This window comes from Lycorma delicatula, chromosome 8 (assembly GCF_047948215.1).
Source record: "Lycorma delicatula isolate Av1 chromosome 8, ASM4794821v1, whole genome shotgun sequence".
Lineage (NCBI taxonomy): Eukaryota > Metazoa > Arthropoda > Insecta > Hemiptera > Fulgoridae > Lycorma > Lycorma delicatula.
In genome coordinates this window covers 43,087,124-43,108,083 of record NC_134462.1, presented here as the reverse complement: position 1 = coordinate 43,108,083, position 20,960 = coordinate 43,087,124, and the positions used below count along the sequence as shown (strand labels likewise).

Sequence of the window (20,960 nt, the reverse complement as noted above, 5' to 3'; positions counted from 1 at the left end):
AAAATTTGTGTCTATGTTTAAATTTTGCATTATAATATCACAATACTCTACTAACTACACTCTAGACTAACTTGGCAGTCAAAATCACCTTCCGAAAGCTCTTGCACCAGGTGTAGCTGATAAGAGTGAAATTTATTTGTTTTAAGAACTTTTTGAACTGAAACATAACTATGTCATGCTGGACAATAGCTTTCCGAATCGATGAATGAGGATCTTCAACAAAGGTCTGCAATACATCTAATGACTTAGCAAAAGTTGTTACAGTTCTTGGTCTACTGGTGCGAGGACGATTCTTTACAATATCGGTTTCTTCAAACGCTGTACTGTCTTGATCACGGTCAATTTACTTATTGTTTCTCTGTTTGGAAATCTATTATTAAATAAATCACTTCTTCTACTTCTTGTGAAGGCCGAACTGTCTTCATACCCGTACATCATCAAGAGAGAGCTTTCTTTTTGGTTTTACTTAAAGAAGGCATTGTTATAAATCTAATATTTAAACAACTAAATAAATGAACGAGGAAACTAATAAAACTTTCACCACTAGGTCTACAACTTAACTTTTATTAGCACTATCAAATTTTAGCATTACAAGTACGTTGATGTAAAAAGGTGAAATGAGTTGTTAATAAATTGCAGTGATAAAATAATACAAACTGCATTTTTGTAAATCAACAGCTAATTTACTCTCAACTAAATTTTGTAATACATTTTTTCATAAGTATGCATTTCCAGCTGATTTTTTTCATTATGAAAGTAACAACTGATATTAACACTGGAAGTTAAATTTTTATTTAGAAAATAATAGTAGTTGATATAGCTGATTAATTTGTTGTTGGATTGTTAATTATTAGTTACTGTTTAATATCAATATTACAGCACTGTTTAAAGTTTGTTATTGTATGCATTATGGATGTAAAGTGCAATAAAATCATTTATGTAGCGTGTTCTTTGTTAACATGATTTTTCTGTCATTGTAACTTTGAATGCTTATAACTCAATAACAAAGGCATGAACAGAAAAACAGATTTCATCATTGTTTTCCTTATACAATTTTAAATCGAAGTCATGTGTCATAAGTCCATTTTCCTATTTAAGTTAATATTTAATATATAAACGAGGAAACTAATAAATAATAAAACGTTCACAAAAAAAAAAAACAGATTTCAACCATTAGGCTTACAATGAAATTTTTACTAGAACTACAAAATTATACAATTACAAGTATGTTGAAGTAAAAAGATGAGGAGTTAATCAATTAATAAAAACTGTACTGTTGTAAGCTAACAGCTAATTTACTCGGCTAAATTTGTAATATATTTTTTAAGTAAATACGTCCATTTACACTGGAAGTTAATTTTTATTTAGATAATAATAGTAGTTGATATAGCCGTTTAATTTGTTATTGGTTATTGTTTATTATTATCAATATTATAGCATTGTGTAAAGTTCTGAATAAAGTTCAATTGTATGCATTATGAATGTAAAATGCACTAACATTGTTGATGACCGCGTTTTATTGGTTACACAATTTTTTCGTCATTGCAACTTTGAATGCTTATAACCCTATAACAGAGGCATTAACAGAAAAACAGTTTTCACCATTGTTTTGACATATGTCCAACTTCATTTTTAAAAAAATTAAGTTTGATTCAAATGGCGGACGAAAATTGAAAACCCACCATAATGCAGATTTTTTAAAACTATGTAGAACCCTCATTTCTTTCTGCCTTCAAATACTTCTCAAATATGCAGTATAAAGTTGTTTTCATACTTAAAAATTATCTAGAATATGAGTAGGAAATATCTTTTCCAGAGTTTCCCTAAGCTTTATTTCAGCATAGGAGCTGAAATCGGGGCGAAATCTTTCACTAGCTGTAACTCGCTAAGAAGCATTTTAGGACTCACGTTTATGTGAACTTTTTTTCATTATTTTAATAAGAAAAATACGCCTATGAATTTTAGCGGAATCCTCCTGGGACAATTGTATATACAGGTGTCCTACGGAAAAACTTTTAGGACATGTTCTATTGGTGAAAATAATGAAAAAAGTTCATGTAAACATAGGTCTGGAAACGCTTTGTTTTCGAGTTGCAGCTAGCTAAAAATTTTGCCCGGATTTCATCTCTTCTAATAAAATGAAGCGCTGCTGTAATTTTTGGGACCCAAATAAAAAAAAAAAAGCTTTTGGTGGTTTCTTATGTAATTTGAGCTGAGAAATAGGAAAAACAGGTCCCAAAACTGTAATTTCAGTAGTTTTTAATATATCCGACGTAAAGCACAAAATTCGATGTCGAAAAACAACTTTTTTTTTAGGTTTGTATTACAATAGCTTTGTTAAATGCGGAAGGTTTAGAAACAAAACATATTTAATTCTGAAAAAAAATAATGTACATACAGCCAGTAAAAGTAAATAAAAACTTTTAAAATAAGTTTTTTATTTAAACAAAACAGACGAAAAACTGACAATAAATCATATTTTCTTTCTTTACTTAGATAATTTTTTTTTATTAATGACAAAGTTGGCATAATAATCAAACTTTTGATAATAATAAAAATTGGCAGTAAAATAACAACAGCTGACAAACAGTGCGCATTACTAGAATGGAATGGAATGCAAAGTTGGCGGGAGTTTATTACTCCCTACTTATCGCAGAACCTGGACAAAGTCCCTTGCTGCTGGATGATTCTATCGGGCGTGTTTTTAAAAGGTTTATTTTTAATTGGCGGGTCTAATTTTTCAAGTTTTCTTTTTTTTTATTATTTAGTATTTTAAGACGGATTTAATTGCATTCCAATCCGTTGCTGAACCAGCGTTATCGAACCCATTTCATGGGCCAACCGCGGAAGGCTAGGCTTATAAAGCCTGTCCTCCCGACGTAATTCCCCTTCAGACCGTCCACTGAAGTCCTTTCGGTGCTAACGCTTAATAGGATAGCAGGAATACGCCACAACGGGGCACTAGCCATAAGGAGGGAGCAATGCGTCCCCTTTTCCGGAGGAGCCGCAATTGCTGGATTATTTTATCTAACTTGTAAGTTTTGAAAAGGAGAGGTTGTGTAGAAGCTCTTCATCCGCTTCTGCTATGGCTGTCCTTCAGGACGCATCTCTGCTGGGCTCTGGTCCGGACTCCAGTCCGTGATGTTGAGACGAGTCTTCTTCTTCATCTTCTTCTTCTCCCTCTTCTTCTTCCGAAGACCTCTTCATTCTTCTTTGGCCTGCACTTTCCAAGAATTGACAGTAACCGAAGTTACATACCGTTAACCTTGAAATTCCTGAGGCCCCGAAGGGCTGAACGGGGGAATGTGCAGGTTTCTTCCTTCTTCCGTGCTGTCAGTGGCTGCTGGACAGGTGACTGCTGGGCTTGTTCCCTCTTTCTTCTTTCTTGAAAGGAAAGGAAATAGGGAACTTACAAAATGGTGAAACCTATTCGCGATCGCGGTTTTGGGGCGGCGGTTTTTTTAGAAGAAGTAAACAGAAATTATTCACTCTACGTAATTATTAACCTTCAGACACACGTGTATCTGAGAAGGGGTTGGGTGGACCGCGTGGCCGCAGTGAAGAAACCATTTGTATTTTTGTGGTGGCTGTTGGAATCTGCAACATAAGAAACAGAACACAAACACGAAAAAAAAAAAAAAAATTAACTTTTATTTTATTTTAGGGTGGCAGGATGAAAGGAAGGAAGGCCGTTTCCCAAGAGGGCGCGACGAGTCGATCCACATCCACGTTTCTGAAACAAGAGAAACAAAAACACACGCAAAAAAAAAAAAACAAAATGATGACCGCGTTTTTGTTTTAGCTACGACTTACCGTATTTGATGTCTTCAGACTGTATAACTCGCGAAAAACTATTCACTCGCGACCCCGGAAACGCCTCTGACGCGCTATTCCGTTTATGGCTCAAGCGATATGGAGGCCCCTAAGCCTGGTTTGTCGATTCTCGGCTTCCGCACCGCACCATCACGGTGGTTCGTCCAGTACGGCGTGAGGCCGCTTCCTTACAACTGTCGGGGTTGGGTCCTCTCGGCAGATGTCCCGAAGATGACTGTGTTCGGACACAGCCGCTCTCCCGAACAATCTGCGCGCCTGCGCCACCCCCACCTCGGACACGGATTGAAATCTCGCATCAGATCGGAGAGTGGCGTTCCTGACGAACCACGGAGCTCCAAAGATCGTCCGCAACGCGATGTTTTGGACGGCCTAGATCTTCTTTTGAAGCGAGGAGCTCAACACAGCCCCCCATGCCGGGTAAGCATATGTCAGAATCGGCAGTACGTACAGCCGAAAAATGAGTAGCTTAGTTGCCAGTGGGTACGGGCTGGCACTGTTCAGCACTGGGTATAGCGAGGCTCTGGCGGCCTTAGCCCTCCGGGTCGCATAATTTACATGTTCGCCGAAGGTAAGCCGCCCGTCCAACCCCACCACCAGGTACTTAACCGTTTTCTCAAAAGGGATTTTCTCCCCAGAGATTTCCAGCTGTCTGGCCGGTTTTCGTGTCTTGTATGTGAACATCACGGCCACCGATTTTTCACCGTTGACCCTGATTCTCCACATATCAAGCCACGGTTCGACTAAGTTCAGCTGCCTTTGGAGCCTCCGGACCGCGTAATCCACATTTGCGGATTCGTAGAAGTATGCCGTGTCGTCTGCATAAAGGGCCGTTTTGACCCCTTCCGACAGCGGCATATCGTTCACGTACAAAGTGTACAAGAACGGGGAAAGCACTGCTCCTTGGGGAAACCCAGCGGCTATTTCTCTGGTAGAGGAAATCGTTTCCCCTACGCGCACGACAAAATGTCGGTCTAGCAAATATGACCGCATCAGTCTGACATAGCGGTACGGGATCGCCGATCGCGCTAGTTTATAAAGCAGCCCGCTATGCCAAACTTTGTCAAAGGCCTTGGCCACATCCAGAAAAACGGCTGCAGTCACCGCTTTCCTGTTCAGGCCTCCGACAAGGTCATCTATTATTTTTACCAGTTGGAGGGTCGTTGAGTGACCCTCCCTGAACCCAAATTGCTCGGGCCGCACTTCTCCCTCCATGTATCGCCTCAGTTTTTCGAGGAAAATTCTCTCGAACAACTTAGATAATACCGGTAACAGGGAGATTGGCCTATAATTCCGTGGGAAAAGTGAACTTTTCCCCGGTTTGGTTAAACATACGACTTTGGCCGTTTTCCAACAATTCGGGAAATATCCAACGTACAAAATGGACGTGAATATCACCGAAATTGTTGTAATCACGGAGGCCGGTATGTTCCGGAATGCACGGGCGTTCCACGAATCCTGTCGATGGCTTGTCAGCAGTTGTTTCACCCTGTCCGTTTGATTATAAAAGGCCCGCTTATCAGCGGGGGACAGGGTGATTCGAAATCTCCTCCTCAGTCGCCGTTTCTCCGCTATGGCGTCGGAGATATGAGGAGGGAGGTCGTTTCAAACAACCGCTCGATTCTTGGCCGATGAGCTGCCTGCCAGGGCCTCGGTCATTGACGACGTGACGCGGCCGACAGTGTCGTCGATTTCCTCCGGGGTGTTCAGGAGCCCAGGATTTACCGGCCTGCACTCCCGCTGGAGGGTCTCGTAGAACCTTTTCCAGTTAACTGACCTTTGAGGTATAGGCGGGGTATCTCGGCCACCCCCTACCTGTCCCAGCTCCAACAGGACAGGGGAATGGTCCGAGCTGAGGTCTTCTATCGTTTCAATCATGAACGGGAGGGTACCCCCCTTCATGACTGCGATATCCAGCACGTCAGGCCTACATCTGCCTGTGCGATGAACGTACGTGGGCACCTCAGGGCCTACGACGACCAAGCGGCGGGTTCTCGCCCTTTCGTACAGCAATCTGCCATTCGGGTTTGTCAGATTGCTGTTCCATGACACGTGTTTGGCATTGAGGTCGCCCATGAGTATCATGGGCCCATCCCAATTTTCCAGCACGGCATCCAGATCTGCGCCGGTTACCCATCGTTCGGCTTGCTATAAGCCGAAACCAGCCGATACACCGTGCCTAGATGCTCCACATGCACACACGTTTGTTCCATCACGTTTGTATGAAGAACAACGCGCGTATGCATGTGGCGTCTATGGACTAAAGCCGCAGTTCCAGAAGAGGCGCGGCATCCGGGTCGTACTGGCCTATCCGTCCTATATGTAAAATAGTTCCGAAGGGTCAGTTGTTTGTTTGGGTTCAAACACGTCTCAGACAACAGTATCACGTCTATCAGTAGATCTCGGCCAGACGGCATAGTTCATCCGTCCGGCCTACTACTGAGTTGGCGTTCCACTGCAAGAGTCTGAGGGTGGGCCTAACCATACCTGGATAGTACAGTCATGTGGCACTCTATTAAGGACTGAATACAGTCCTTGAGAGATTTTGCCTGGAGCAGGCGTGCCAAAACCATCATTATGTCTGGCAGGACATCCCTCACTGTCATCTGTGACAGGAAGTCCATGCCAGTGGTCTCCAACGGGGTAGCCGGTTTCGGTTTGCCGCTGGAGGCGCCTTTTGACGCGGCCGCCCTTTTGGTGGGGCGCGGGGCCACAGGGGCCGCGGTGTTTTTAACAGCCTGCTTGGCCTTCCCAGCCGGAGTAGGCTTTGCCTTCCCCGTCGAGGAAGGCTTGGCCTTCTTCGTCGGCTTTGTCGCCGCCTTTTGTTTCACCACCTTCTTGGTGGTTGCCGCCGGTTTTGGCTTGGCGGGTGTTGGGGAGGGTACCTCCCCTTTTTTCACGACCACCTTGGCCACAGGTGCCGGCACCTCCGGTTTGGGGGCTGTTTTTCCCCCACCGGCAACACGGGCCCAGCTGCGGCCGTCTACAGTCGCGGGCTTTTTAAGTCCCTTGACTTTGTTTGTCTGCTCCTTATAATAGGGGCAGCCCCTGTAATTGGCCGGATGTGGCCCCTTACAGTTGACGCATGAGGCTGGTTCCTCACGCGGCTTGACGCAGGCAGAAGTGTCGTGGTTTCCACCACACTTCACGCATTGCTGGGCCCTCTGGCAGTAATTGGACGAGTGTCCAAATTTCTGTCATCTGTGGCACTGGGGTGGCCCCCCTCGTGACACAAACGCAGTCACTGCGACCTTGCAGTAAAAAATACTGCTAAGTTCGTAAATGGTCCGGGCCATAGGGGTCCTCTTAAGGGCCACTAGGCAGGTCGAGGTTTCCCGACCGTCCCTTGTGAGGAGCTTCTTAACTGAAACCACCTCAAAGCCAAGGGAGGTCAGTTCCTCCATTACTTCTTCCGGGGTAGCCCCATAGGGGATCCCTCATACCTTCGTACGGGGGATCCCGTACGAAGCTCCCTGTCCTTCGGGAGCTGAAAGGAGTGAAAGGCAACTCCCTTCGAATGCAGAAAACTCTGCACCGCCCGGTAGTCTGCCTCGCTGCCCAGCTGCAGCCTTATCGACAGCCCGGTGCTTTTGGCAACCAGGCGCCCCCCAATCCTCGACTTTATGTCCCTCGCCAATGCTGGCCACTCTTTTGGGCAGTCCAGCATTATTGGCGGGATTTTCTCCCGCCTGACGGTAGCAGGCTGTGATGGGGCCCCATCATCAGCCTGCGGGGTGATGGCTACAGCCTTGCTGCAACCCGCTACGGGTTCCGTCTCCATAGGAGGCACGGAGTCGCGGCGTTTCTGGCGCTTCCTAGCGCCTGCCCCGCTTTCCTCTCCACCGTCGGAAAATTCCGGGGAGGGAGAACGGGGTGGGGGAGGCCTTGAGCACAGAGCACAATAGAAGACAACCTTTCACTAGCAAAGCCAAGGATGGAATCTCCCTCGCGCATTACTGTATAAGTGTTTAAATCATCCTGTAAGGTACATTACTATATCGGGTACTGTGAACTGTGCAGTCTAAAGAGAAGGTTTTCTGTGAATTTTAGTTTGAACGTGATCGGTTTGCCATTGAAGAAATATTGTACTTATTTACAACTGAGGATTATGCTGATATGTTATTCATTTTTGGTGTGTATAATGATAATGCTACGGATGTTTCAGCAGAACATGAAATATGTTTTCCGAATCGCAGGATTCCAGGTCCCAAAACAATTAGCGCGACTTTTCGCAATCTTCGGGAAACAGGTTCACTACGTAGTATTCGTACCAGCTATGAACTGTGTGTCTAACATGACGCTGTTATTTATGAAATTATTATCGATTTAGTTCAGGCGTCAGTACCCGACGTCTTTCTAAGCGGATCGGAGAGTTGCATTCGATGGTTTGGAGGACACTTAAACAAAATAAGTTTTATCCTTAACATCCTTCTCATAAACAGCCAGTTCAACGTATACACCCAGGAGACGGTCCGTCTTGCTTGGAATTCGGCAACTAGTGGAATACAAATCGACAACTCTACAAGTATGATTTGTTTACTGATGAGGTAAATTTCAATCGAGATGGTGGCAACAACTTACGCAATGAGCATATATGGACAGAAGTAAATTCTCATGAAACAGTGGAAGGCAATTTTCAACACAGATTTTTAGCATCAATGTATGGTGTGACATCACAATCAGCTGTTTGGATCGTTCAAATTTTCTGGCTGCTTAAATTCTGAGGTTTATTTGCACTTTCTTCAAGAATTGCCACAGGTGGTTGAATATGTACCTCTAGGGCTGAGACGCAAAGTACAATTCCAGCATGATGGCGCCCTCCCCAGTTCTCTTGTGTCATTTCCACTAGGTATCATTTTTCTAAGAAATGGATCGGTTGTGGAAGTCATCTTGGTGGCCATTCCTGGCCACCAAGATTGCCTGATCTAACACCTTTAGATTTTTGTGTCTTGGATGGATGAAAAGTATTGTATACAAAACAAAAATACATCCATGTGAGGAATTAACTGTCCACATTATGGATGTGGCTGAGCAACTTAAGGACAGCCCTGAAGAACCAAAAAGAGCAATAAAAGAAGTACATTAGCATGCTAAGAAATGTGTTAAAAATAGCGTGCTCATTTTCAACATTTATTGTAAACGTGTACATATAATGTACTTTGTTTTAGTGTATTGTATCTAAAAAAATTGAAAGTTAACTTAAGCCTTTTTTTTATTCTACTTATCTTGCACCATTTTGTTCAGGATTAAATTCTCTACAAGTTTTATTTAAAAGTTTTATGTATTTATTTTATTACCCATTTAATAAAGTTACTGTACATCAAACAAAAAACAGGGTTTTTTTTACCCCAGTTATTGGTTTTCACCACACATTCCTCAGAAACTACTTAAGATACAGTCCTGGGATCTATTTCATTTCAGATAAAAAACCATAAAAAAAAAATCACTAATTCTGCCGCTTAATTAACTACCTAAAAATTTCAGTACGACCTCATTTCACCAGAGTAGCTGAAATCCAAGTGTAATATTTCACTTACCATAACTCACAAACGAAGCATTTTAGAACATATGTTTATATGAACTTTACCCATTATTTTCATGAGTTTAGTGTATGTGTGTGCGCGTGTGTAACGTGACTTGTGAATATGCTCCTGTTTTTGATATTAATTTTTAAGTCACTATATTGTATGAATACCTTGGTTTTGACCAACCATTGCTTAAATTAACCAGTATTATATGATTTTTGGAGGTGAAAAAGAGTCCATTATACTTCTGCTTTATACCAGTGTTGTCTAGCTGTACATGATACATGTCAGTTGGGTAAAATTCAAATCTGTTTTCAGGACAGTGAACTGTATATTCTACAGTTTATGAATCTGACCATACTTGAGAAGTTTTTCTTTGAAATGCAGTTAAAAATTGAAGGAAATATTTAAATGAAGCATCATCAATAAAATAACAATTGTTTTTTATTATTAATTTTATTCATTCCATATTTTAGTAGGTTTTCACAGTAAGTGTTGTATTAATATTTAATCAATTGATGAAATTGTATTTTTTCTGTTAATTAGTTTAAACTGTTTAAAAAGGTTAACTTTTGTGTTCTTTTTTACTGTTGATCATAGCATGTACATTTTACTACATTGCTTTTGAGGTAGAACAATTAGTGTATTAAAACCAAGACTCAATCTTCGGAACTGAAAGTTGAAAACACTGTTTCACAGTTACATTGTTATATTTAAAGTTTTTATTGTAATGTCAAAGAAAAAATATAATTTTGATTTTAAATAAGTTGTTAATTGTGGAATTCACTAACCACAAACATATATTGATAGACACCGTGTGTAAATATTTATCATTTGTTTTATAAAACTGGTATTTATTTATGTGTGAGAATTTAATATTTGTCTTATCATTTTATTATTTTAGAATTAAAAATAAATTAGTGTTTATGTTTCTTACAATATTTTATATATATATATATTAATTATATAAAACAGTATGTTCTTTCTCTGTTTTAAACTGATTATTCTTACTTAAATATCAAAATAATCAAAATGTATTGTATTTTATTGTAAATGCTAAAGTTATTTTATTAATTTCTCTTCTGCTATGATTTATACACATATTTGTGAGCACATGTAATCGTATGAGAAGCCCTAATTGCTCTTTGGGAATTAATTAACCTTCTCAGTTGGAATTTTAGTTAACTTAAGCCGCTTTGATTTTATTTTTATATTCATACTAAGCATATTAAAACCATTGCAAGTATTAAAGGAATAAGTTGTACTGATTTGATTTTGTTTTTTTATGAGAACTAGGCAAATCAGATGATATTCTAAGTCTATCATGACCTATGTTTGGAAAGTAATTTTACATATTTTTAGTTAAAAACAAAATTAAATCTTTTGTTATGATAGGTTATTATATTAAAATAAACAATATATTAATGAACATTCTTTTTAAATCAGATTTGTTACTTTTAAATAATTTAGTATTATGGAATTGTGTGCACACTTATATGTATGTATCCAACTCTTACCAATCTTAAAATTGTCTGATTTCATTACATTTGTACAGAAAATTCTTCTAAAAATCCAAATATAAATTTTACAAATAATTTAAGTGTTGATTTCTTCTTTGTTCACAAAAGGAATAAAAAGTTAAATTGCCTATTTACAAATGATGGAATTTTAATAATTCTTTTTTTTTAATATTGACTGATATTGTAATGATATATATAGCCTGATTCTGTGAAGAATTTTCACACAAATCTTTTTCTTAATTAAGTACAAGTTTCATGCCTATTTTTAATTGTAAGTGGCACGTTTTTACTACAGTCAATAAGTTTTTTAAAGGGTGAAAACCAGTTTTAAATATAAACTTAAAAACTACTTTAAAAAATTCACTTAAATTTTGATTTTTTAAACGCTGCAAAATTAAAATTTGACTTCAAAAAATTTTAAAGTTTGTTTTTTCTAGTTTTTTGTGTAGTTTTTTGAAGTCAGTTTTATTTATTTGTTTTTATTATTAAACTGTTTTTTCCATTTAAAATTCTTTATTTAGGAAGATTGTCATCATTCTTTTACCAGGTCTTTGAACATGTTTATCTATAATTTTTTTTTTTTTTTTTTTTTATTATTTTTAAATTAGGATTAAAACTGACTTCAGGGGAAATAATTAAAATATATTTTGTTAATTTACAGGTTGTTTTGCTTTAATATGAATGTACGTTTCTGAGTGTAGTACAATATCAGTATTTGAAATGACATATTTCATTAACTCATTTGAATGGAATTTCCAAATGAGTTGGAATTTTGAAGAATAAATGAATCAGTGAACTTGATTGGATCTAGCTTCTTGTTTTTACTTACTGTTTATTTTTTATAATACAATGTTATGCACATTAAGAAAATTAATCTTCAGGGTACAGTAAATTTTATTGAAAGGTTTTTTGTTACAAAGAATACTTTTATCTTTTGGTCATTTTTTTTATACTTTGTCTTTACTAAAAAAAATTTAATTTAATTAGTATTTTTAAATTTAAATAATTTTTTTATTTAAAATTTTTTAAGTAGGCCATTAAGACTAAAAGAGCTCAAAAATTGTTGAAGTAAGCTGCTTGGGTAAGAAAATATATTTGAACGAGTCAGGTGTTCTTTGATATTGTTGGATAAAGATTGAAGCAAAAATATAAAATTTTAAATATATGAGAAGTTCAATTAATAATAATAATAATTGCAGTACTACCTTAGAACTCTTTAAGACTGATCAAGATAAACTTTATCTTTGGTTTGGGCATGGGTTTTGCTTCTTTGGTCTATCTAAAGGTTTGACATCCTCTGTCATACCTGTTACTTCGTACTTAATATCGCTATGAATTTGCAGTAGAAACACAATTATCCAAATTTGATGGCATCATTAAGTTCATATAAAAATGTATGTTAACCAGCAGTTACCTTTAATATTGCAGTCTTTATTTAGATACAGTATTAAAATTTTTAATCTCATGCTTATGAAATTAAAATTTTCATGCTTCCAAAGCATATGAACATGCATTTTTGGTCAATTAGGAGAAAAATCTCTTTTGATTCCTCAAATTTTGTTTATTTTCTATTAATTAAAAACTGGGTTTTTGATGATTGTTTTTCATTGTTTTCCTAGTTCACTTGTTTGCCACCTTTGTTTTTTATTTTCTGAAAATAATATGACATTTATTTTTATAGTAGAAAGTTTATTGCCTTTTTTACAATTTCATTTACAATATTTACTGTTTTAAGATTTTTTGGCTTCATTCAATCTTCAGAGTTCAGCGTCGCAGCAAAAATCTTATGAATCATGTTTATATTTAACTTTTTTACTTGATTGTTTTAATTTCCTCATTTTTTTGTTTATAAAATGAAAGTGCGTAATATTTATTTATAGTATGCTGAATTTATTATTCACGTTAAGTATTGTAGATTTAAAAATTTTTCTATTTTACACTAATTAATTAAATTTAAAAAATTAACAATCATTGTTTTTAATGTTATTTAAATGAAATTTGCCTATTTATTTTTGTTTTTTTAATGAAAAAATTTTATTTTGATGCTAAGATAGTGAATGTACAGTTAGAAATGAATCACTTGCCAAATTGGCAAATTATCAATTATATCCGCATGCCATGGGTAGTGATCATGTGAAAATCTTGCGCGTGCGCGCGCACGCACACACACACACACACATAAATTATAGATAAAATATTTTAATAATTGTAGTACTTGTTAATTTGTTTTGCCTCATTTATTTATTTATTTTTTTATATAATTAATTTTATTAATGCAGTAGTATCATTTTTTTTAATTACTCATACTTTTACACCATAAAATAATGCAGCTTCTAAGATTTTTTGTATTAATTTTCTGTTTAATGTAAAAAATGTGTTTTTTATGTAAAAAGAGCACAGATTCTGTGCTTTTTAAAAAAATTTGTTTCTTTGATATAATTCTCTGCGATTAGAAGATGTTACCAAGCAAAACAAAGATAATTCATGGTGATATTTCTTTCATGTTTTACTGATTTTACAGATAATTATTAGTTTGTGGATGGATTGAGTGCGAATATTTCATTTTTAAATATTTACCTCCACTTAATTATTATATATAGATAAATGTCATTTTTCATATGTTGCACTTTCCATATCCTGTGCACAAGCTTCAAGCTTATGTAGCAAGAAAAAAAAAATAGATAGAAGCCATGTTACTCCACATACACATGAACTTGCTAAAAAAAAATCTGCATCTTTGCAAATACTGAGCTATAGAGCTATACTTACTGAGCTATAGAGTTATACTTACTGATGAAAGTATAACTCGCACACATTTTGTGAATGACTGACCTTATTCAGTTAAACTTTAGTGAGTATTATCACAATAAAATATATATAATTAACAAATTAATTTTTCTGTTATGAATGACTGAAATTTAATTTTCTGTTTACAGAAATATCAACTACCATAAAACGTTATAAGAACACTCATATTAGGATTCAGTAAACTGTGTAGTAAGGTAGATCAGTAAATGTTCATGCTTAGCCATTGTTTAAAACGCACAGTTTGTGTGCATGGTGATACTACAAAGCTTGTAGTGTAGCTGTTACAGATTACTTCAAAGTAAATTACTACTACTTAGTGAGCAGCTAATTACAGACAGTGTACATACATGGACATCAAAGCAACATATTATAAATGCATTGTAGGCATTTATAAATTTTATACAAACCAATATATCATTCTGTTACTTTGTCTTGAACACAAGCATTTTTAAAATACAATTAGTTTAATAGTTAATGTAGTTAAAAAATGCGATATCATTTGAAATATGTTATTTATAATTAATACATTTTTTTTTCATTTTTTACATGAATTAATTGAGTGATTAATTATATTTCTAGTTGATATCTTTACTGTTTATATACTCTCCAAGGTAACTTAGTATCCAGAAATACAAACTTAGGACTGTTAATAGAAGTTTTTCCCAACCATGAAATCAATATGTATATATTTTCACTATACAAAGAATCATAAGTTTCATCACAGTTATCACATTTAAAATTAGAACATTATCTTAACTGAACTTTACAGAAGAAGTTAATTTAACTTTAAAGAAGAAATTTGAAAGATCCATATATTATACAATTAGGAACTTAAGCTTGTTTAAATAATACCATTTATTATTGGTTTAAATATTCAGTAATAATCTATTTATTCATAGTAACAACATATGGCATTCAATAATAGTTATTATGATGGATGATAATGAATTCTGTAGCCTATGAAAAATGTCGTGTCTGACTGGGACTCAAAGTCAGAATCTCTGGATAAAAGACAGAAATCGATTTACTCTAATAAAAAAAGCTATTATTAAACTAGTTAGGTTTTCCTAAAACTAATTATTAAACAAATATAACTAATTAAAAGATTAATAATTTAAAGATTAATTAAAATGATTTCTAGTAAAAGTTAAATGATTTTATTTAAAAGTTTACTTAATATTTTTGATAAATTATTTATGTTTTTTATGTTATGGTATGCCCTATTACCCTAAAATTGCATTCCTTCAGGTAAAATAGATTAATGAATATTAACTACTAAGTTGTAATTTTATGAACTTCATCCCCCCCCCCCTAAATATTAGAAGGTTGGAATTACCTTCTAATATTATAAGGGTGCTTCAATATTGTGTGATGGGTACATTATTAACATACATATTGATACAATATTAACTACTAAGTTGTAATTTTATGAACTTCATCCCCCCCCCCTAAATATTAGAAGGTTGGAATTACCTTCTAATATTATAAGGGTGCTTCAATATTGTGTGATGGGTACATTTGATTTATTGTGTGCAGCCATCACACAATTCCTGAGTTCAATCCATAGGTAACTCTAGCACCAGTTACCAAGGATGCACTGGCACATAGGTTGTAGCATCCTCAACCTGGAAAACACAGCAAAATGAAATTAATCTGCATCCACAGAGTTCTGTGGATCAGTTGATCCAGAAGAAGGAATAAAAAATGGGATGGGTGGTAAGAAAAGACAATATACACTTTAGGTAAATTGGAATATTTACACTTTAGTTCAGGACCTAATTTCTGATAGTTAATGGAATTATTTTTTAACAAAGTTAACTAATTAATAAATAAAGAGGTAATATCCATAGGTTAATGTCATAATACCCATATACTCAATTATATATCTCTAGAATTAATAAGGCCATATACTTGTCATAATTTGCACCAATTTTTTGTTTTAAGAATAATTTTTCCTAGTGATGAATTTCCCGACATTAACTTCTTGTAGGAAAGTAAGGGTGAAGGAAGGATGCATTCTGTTTCTCAGGTTTCTAAATAGCATTAAGAAGTTCATCCTCTCCCTGTATTATTTTGGCTTGTAAGTTTAAGTTTACAAAATAATTATTTTCTTGAGTATATACAGCTTAATGGTTCAGTTGATGTTCTACAAATTGAAGTATTTTTAAGACTTTTATATATGTGTTATAAAGGTTTTAGTTGAAAGGGAATGTTCTAATATTTAAAAGTGAGTTTAATTAGGTACTATTCCATTTGTATCACTTTCTGGATTATATTTATTTATACTTTTTGTTTTACTTTCAGAAACTACTAGAAGTAGAAGATGCGGTAGAAGATGAAAGGAAAGATCTAAGTAGTAAAATAGAAAGTTTAGAATCAATAGTTCGTATGTTAGAATTAAAGGCAAAGAATTCATCAGATCATGGTAAGAATAAAAGTCATTTTCATTTTTTTTTACTTATTTATCTACTGCTTCTATTTTTTTTATGGTTATTGGAACATTACTAATAATAGTATTGTTCTAGTACTAGTAATAGTACTTTGGTACTGGTATTTAATGTAGTAGATAAGTGCTATAATCTATTTTATTTTCTTAAATCATGTTTATTTTATCCTAATATCTTTAAAAATTATAAGGTTAATTTATGTTGCACAACAATACTATATATCTCTTCTTAGTATTTATTTTTGTACCTTGTTGTAACTAATGATTAGAAAAATTTATTATTAGAATTATTTATTATATATTAGAATAAAGTACTTTAAATTATTACGTTAATTTAATACTGCTGATGTTTTTTAATGTGGAAATTTGAAAAACCACTATTATATAGTTTTTAAATTAATTTTTCAATTGTTTCTTTTTAATATTTGTGTGTTTGCTATAAATATATTGTATTCGGGTGCTGGTAATGACTTCATTGTGCGCCTGGGAAAAAAAATGAAAAACTAAAACTTGGATTTTCAACAAAACAAAATTGTCATGTATTCTAAAAAAACAAAAAAAAAAAAAAATTGTCACATATTAGCTTCGTAAGTGCCATTATTTTTTAAATAAGGAATGGAATTAAAAAAAGAACTTTAGGATTTAAATTTTCAAAATTATTTTATTTATTTGTTATGCAATCAGTTTTTTCCTTTGAAACAGTGTTTTTCACTGCATATAAACCACTCCCAGTGTTATTTTCAATGGGAAATACATTCTGGTCCATATGTTGTTCAGTAGTCTATAGGTCCTGTACATTTTTAAGTCTTTTCTATTACTGAGAAACAATGTCTTTCAAGACTGTCTTTCATTGGAAAGAGAAACTACAACAGCAGAAAGATGAACAGGTGGGATTGGATCATAATAGCTTCACCAAAGAATGGTTATGTTTCACCAAAAACTGTTGAGCAAGGACCACTGAATGCAGGGAGCATTGTTGTGGTGAAGCATACATATTTTATTTGGCTATATTTCAGGTCTCTTCTTCTTGAGCTTCAAGTAAAAAGTTTACTGATTTTATAACTATCAGACTATCATTATGAGTATATGGGAAGTACTCATAAAAAAAAAAAAAAAAAAAAAAAAACACCTTCATGTTTGAGTGACCTTATTAGTGTGCTTGATTGGAAATGCTGATACCAGCCATAACACTGCATAATTACACATACATTCTTCCCCATAAGTTTCTTGGAGTATTTTAATTGTTTTCTATAACTGCCTTGCACAATTTATAACAAAAATTTACACATATTGCTCTTGAAAAATCTTCCTTTTCTTTATATCAGAAAATCATAGCTAGCACACATCATTTACACATTTGCAGACAGAAAATTAAATAACGTAAAGTGGCTAGGAAGCAGAATATAATTTTTAAAGAATACCATTCTTCAACACCGCTTGCAGAATATAGAGTATCAATACATTAATGTGCTATTTCAAAAGTTTCGTTTATTTTAAGATAACCTCATATACTTTATGATTTTTCTCTGGTTATTGAGGGTGTTCAACTTAAAAGATGCCCTATCACTCAGTAGTTTTTACTAAATGCATACTTTTGTTGTATTTATTGGTATGAGATTGGTAAATTAATGTAAAGATATTGGTACGACTGAAGCTGGAGCGGGGAGGACTGTTTATTGCCTGCACATTTGAGTATTGCCAGCCTGTGTCGAACATTGACTTTTGAATAATGTTGTGTAATCATGTGTTTGTTAAAATGCACTTTACTGTTGAAGAATGTGTATTCGTGATAGAAACACATATTTAGAAACAAAATCTCATGTTGTTGGCAAAAGTTCAGAGAAAAATTTGAAAAGGAAGCACCAGTGAGAAGTGTTATTCAGAATTTAGTTAAAAAATGTTATGAAACAGGTTTTGACTTACACCAGATATGTGCCTGACACAAGTGAGTTTTAACAACACAGGTTGTGCAGGACGTTAAAGTGGTAGTTACAAAATCTCTTTGTAAATCATTGCAGAGCCTAAACCAGAAAAAGAACATTTCACTAGGTTCAGCCCACACTGCTGTGAGGAGAATGCTGAAATGCTATCTGTATTCAATGCAGGTTTTCCATGAGCTAACTAATGCTGATTATGCTAAAAGGGTTGACTTCTGTCAATGGTTCAAGAACTTCATTTGAGGCAACATTGACATTTTAGATCCAAGAATTTTTCACAGATGAAACATGGTTTCACCTTGGTGGGTATGTTAATAGTCAGAACTACTGGACCTAGGGTATTGAAAACCCGCCATTTTCTTTTAATCTCCTCTACACATACAAACAATAGGCATATGATGTGCAGTTTTAAGGTGACAAATAATAGAACTCTTGTTTTTTGAAAAAGTGTGGATGTTGCTGTCTATTGAGAAATTATCCAACAGTTCATAGCATTTCTGTAAGAGGATGAGCCTGATTGTTGGTTGCAGCAGTACAGCGCCATTGTGCCATACAGCTCTTTCCACTATGGAGGTGCTTCAGGATTTTTTCAGTGGAAGAAAAAGGATTGCGGCCACAAAGATCCCCTGATCTGACTAGTTCAGATTTCTTTCTGTGGGTGGGTTTACTTAAAAAAATTGTTAGTAGGAGTAATTCGTACACCCAGCAGGAATTGAAGCAAACATCATCCAGGAAATAGACAGGGTACTACTAACAAGTGTAGCTAGGAACATGGTCAGCATGTTGTCAAATGCATAGAGTGGATGGACATCATTTTCAGCACCTTTAAATTATTATTAAGCGTTTGCCAATAAACTATTATTTATAGATTAAACTAAGTGATTGGGCCCTCTTTTAAGTTGAATACCTGTATTATATCAAAGTACTACAAAAAAAGGCTTTTTTATCATCAGAAGTAGCATCCTTTTTAACTGATTTTATTGTGTAAGCATCTATTAAAATATTTTTCGTGTTAGTTCAATTACTAACTTATTGTTACTAAATTGAATATGATAATGCATATTGATAAAAAGTAAAAAAATATGGGTTGTTATTATTAAAAGACCCTAAGAGAGTGTCTATATGCTTAATATTTTTAATGAAGATAATTTCTTGCCTATGTCTCTCTTCAACCAAGCAAAGATGTAAAGAAAGAAATTGTTTTAACTCATTTGTGTAATTAACATTTGATGAATCTGTTTTATTTTTTTCATTTTAAAAGAGGTCGTTCCTTTTTTCATAACATAAATGATTGACGGTTTGGATATCTGTTATTACTTTTACAACTTACATTTTAATAAGAAACTTAACATTTTACAGAAAATATGAATTGTCCAAAACCTTAAAAATTCAGTGAACCTGTTTTTTATTTGGTAAAAATATTTTAGAAATATTATTTTTAAATACTATTTACACATAGTATTTGAAAACTATCTCTGTGTTATATTTTTTCTTTCTGATTATGGTTTTTCATATTTTTCTCTATTTTTAATGAACTTCACTGCAATTTTTAACAGTCTGCAAGTATATATATATATATATATATATATATGTATTTATATATATCGGCATATATACAAGCACACACGCACACACATGCAGTTAGCATATATATATATATATATATATATCTTTTCAGCATAATTAAATAAACTATTTTAATTTCTTTTTTCAAAATTTGTGATTTTCCACATGTAATATTTAAAATAGACTGTCCACTCTCCAGAACCATTTGTCTAATCTGATTGATATGAACTGACATCCAATTTTTATTTCATTTATTGAACTTTGAAAAAGATTTTAGATGTTAATTTAATTAGCTGACTTTTTTAATTGTAAAATGTGATTTAAACCATGATGATTTTACATATTGTATTTTGTTTAGTTATTGAATTGCACCCTAAATCGTATATTGTAGTAGATATCTGCCTGAATTTCCTACTTGAAATTTAGTAGGTAGTTTTTTCTTTAAATTATTTTTTCTGAAATATTGAAGATTTTCTTATGTATTTTTGTTAGTATGGGAGTGTTAGAATTTTCCATGGTGATTCATTTCCAAGTTTTTTTTTAGTGTTTTGTATTTTATTCAAAAGTTAAGCAAATTCCTTTTAACTCAGTTTCTTCTGTTTAGCTCCCCTCACTCTCCTCCCTCCCATTCTCTCTCTCTCTCTCTCTCTCTCTCTCTCTGTGTGTGTGTGTGTGTGACTTAAAAATATCCCAGTATATTTTTTTTAATTTTATTTATTTCAAGGATAGACAATTGAAATCATATTTATTACTTAAAAAAATCATCAGCGGCTTATTCTCTTCCTCTTCCTCTTAATGAAAAAAAACTTTTTTTTAGAATTTATTTTCAAAGTCCAGAAATCTATAAATATTGATTTTTTACAAAAGTCAATATCCCCAGAAATGTTTTCTTCAACGTTTGTTTGAAATATTTATTATGATTGAGAGTTCCACCTTATTTCCATCAAAATGATTTACTGTGATTTATTCACAAAAAATGCATCAAGCAAAAGATTTCATCAGTGGATAAAAATTAACAGATAGAAGGGTTTGAAGTAAGTATCCTGTAAGATCTAAAATACAGTTGGAAAGAAAGTTCCTGAGTATTTTTTGTAAGTACTTAGGCTTTCATCTTTTAGAGTTGACAGTATGACAAATAAATTGTACAGGTTTAGTCATATATTTTTGTAGGTCAATTCACTGGATTCTAAAGAGTAAACCAGAAAGAATGCAGAATTCAAATTTATAAAATTACGGCATTTACTAAAGTAATGTACAGTCGTGAACCTTCGGTATTCTACAAAAAGGAATAAAGCAACTTAAGATCAGTGACTTGTGCGTATTAAGA

The 20,960-nt window shown here is 34.3% G+C and overlaps 1 protein-coding gene across 13 annotated transcripts in view; it reads left to right on the top strand.

The window, feature by feature from the left end:
• Positions 1-20,960, top strand: part of syd (JNK-interacting protein syd) — a 225,482-nt gene that overhangs the window by 31,153 nt on the left and 173,369 nt on the right. For all 13 annotated transcript variants that reach the window (XR_012757479.1, XM_075373870.1, XM_075373882.1 and 10 more), the window contains exon 2: positions 15,989-16,109. Coding sequence is in view for 12 of the 13 variants with exons in the window: in XM_075373870.1 (XP_075229985.1) it covers positions 15,989-16,109 (121 nt within the window). In the remaining variant the exon portion in view is untranslated. The remainder of the gene's footprint in view (positions 1-15,988; positions 16,110-20,960) is intronic.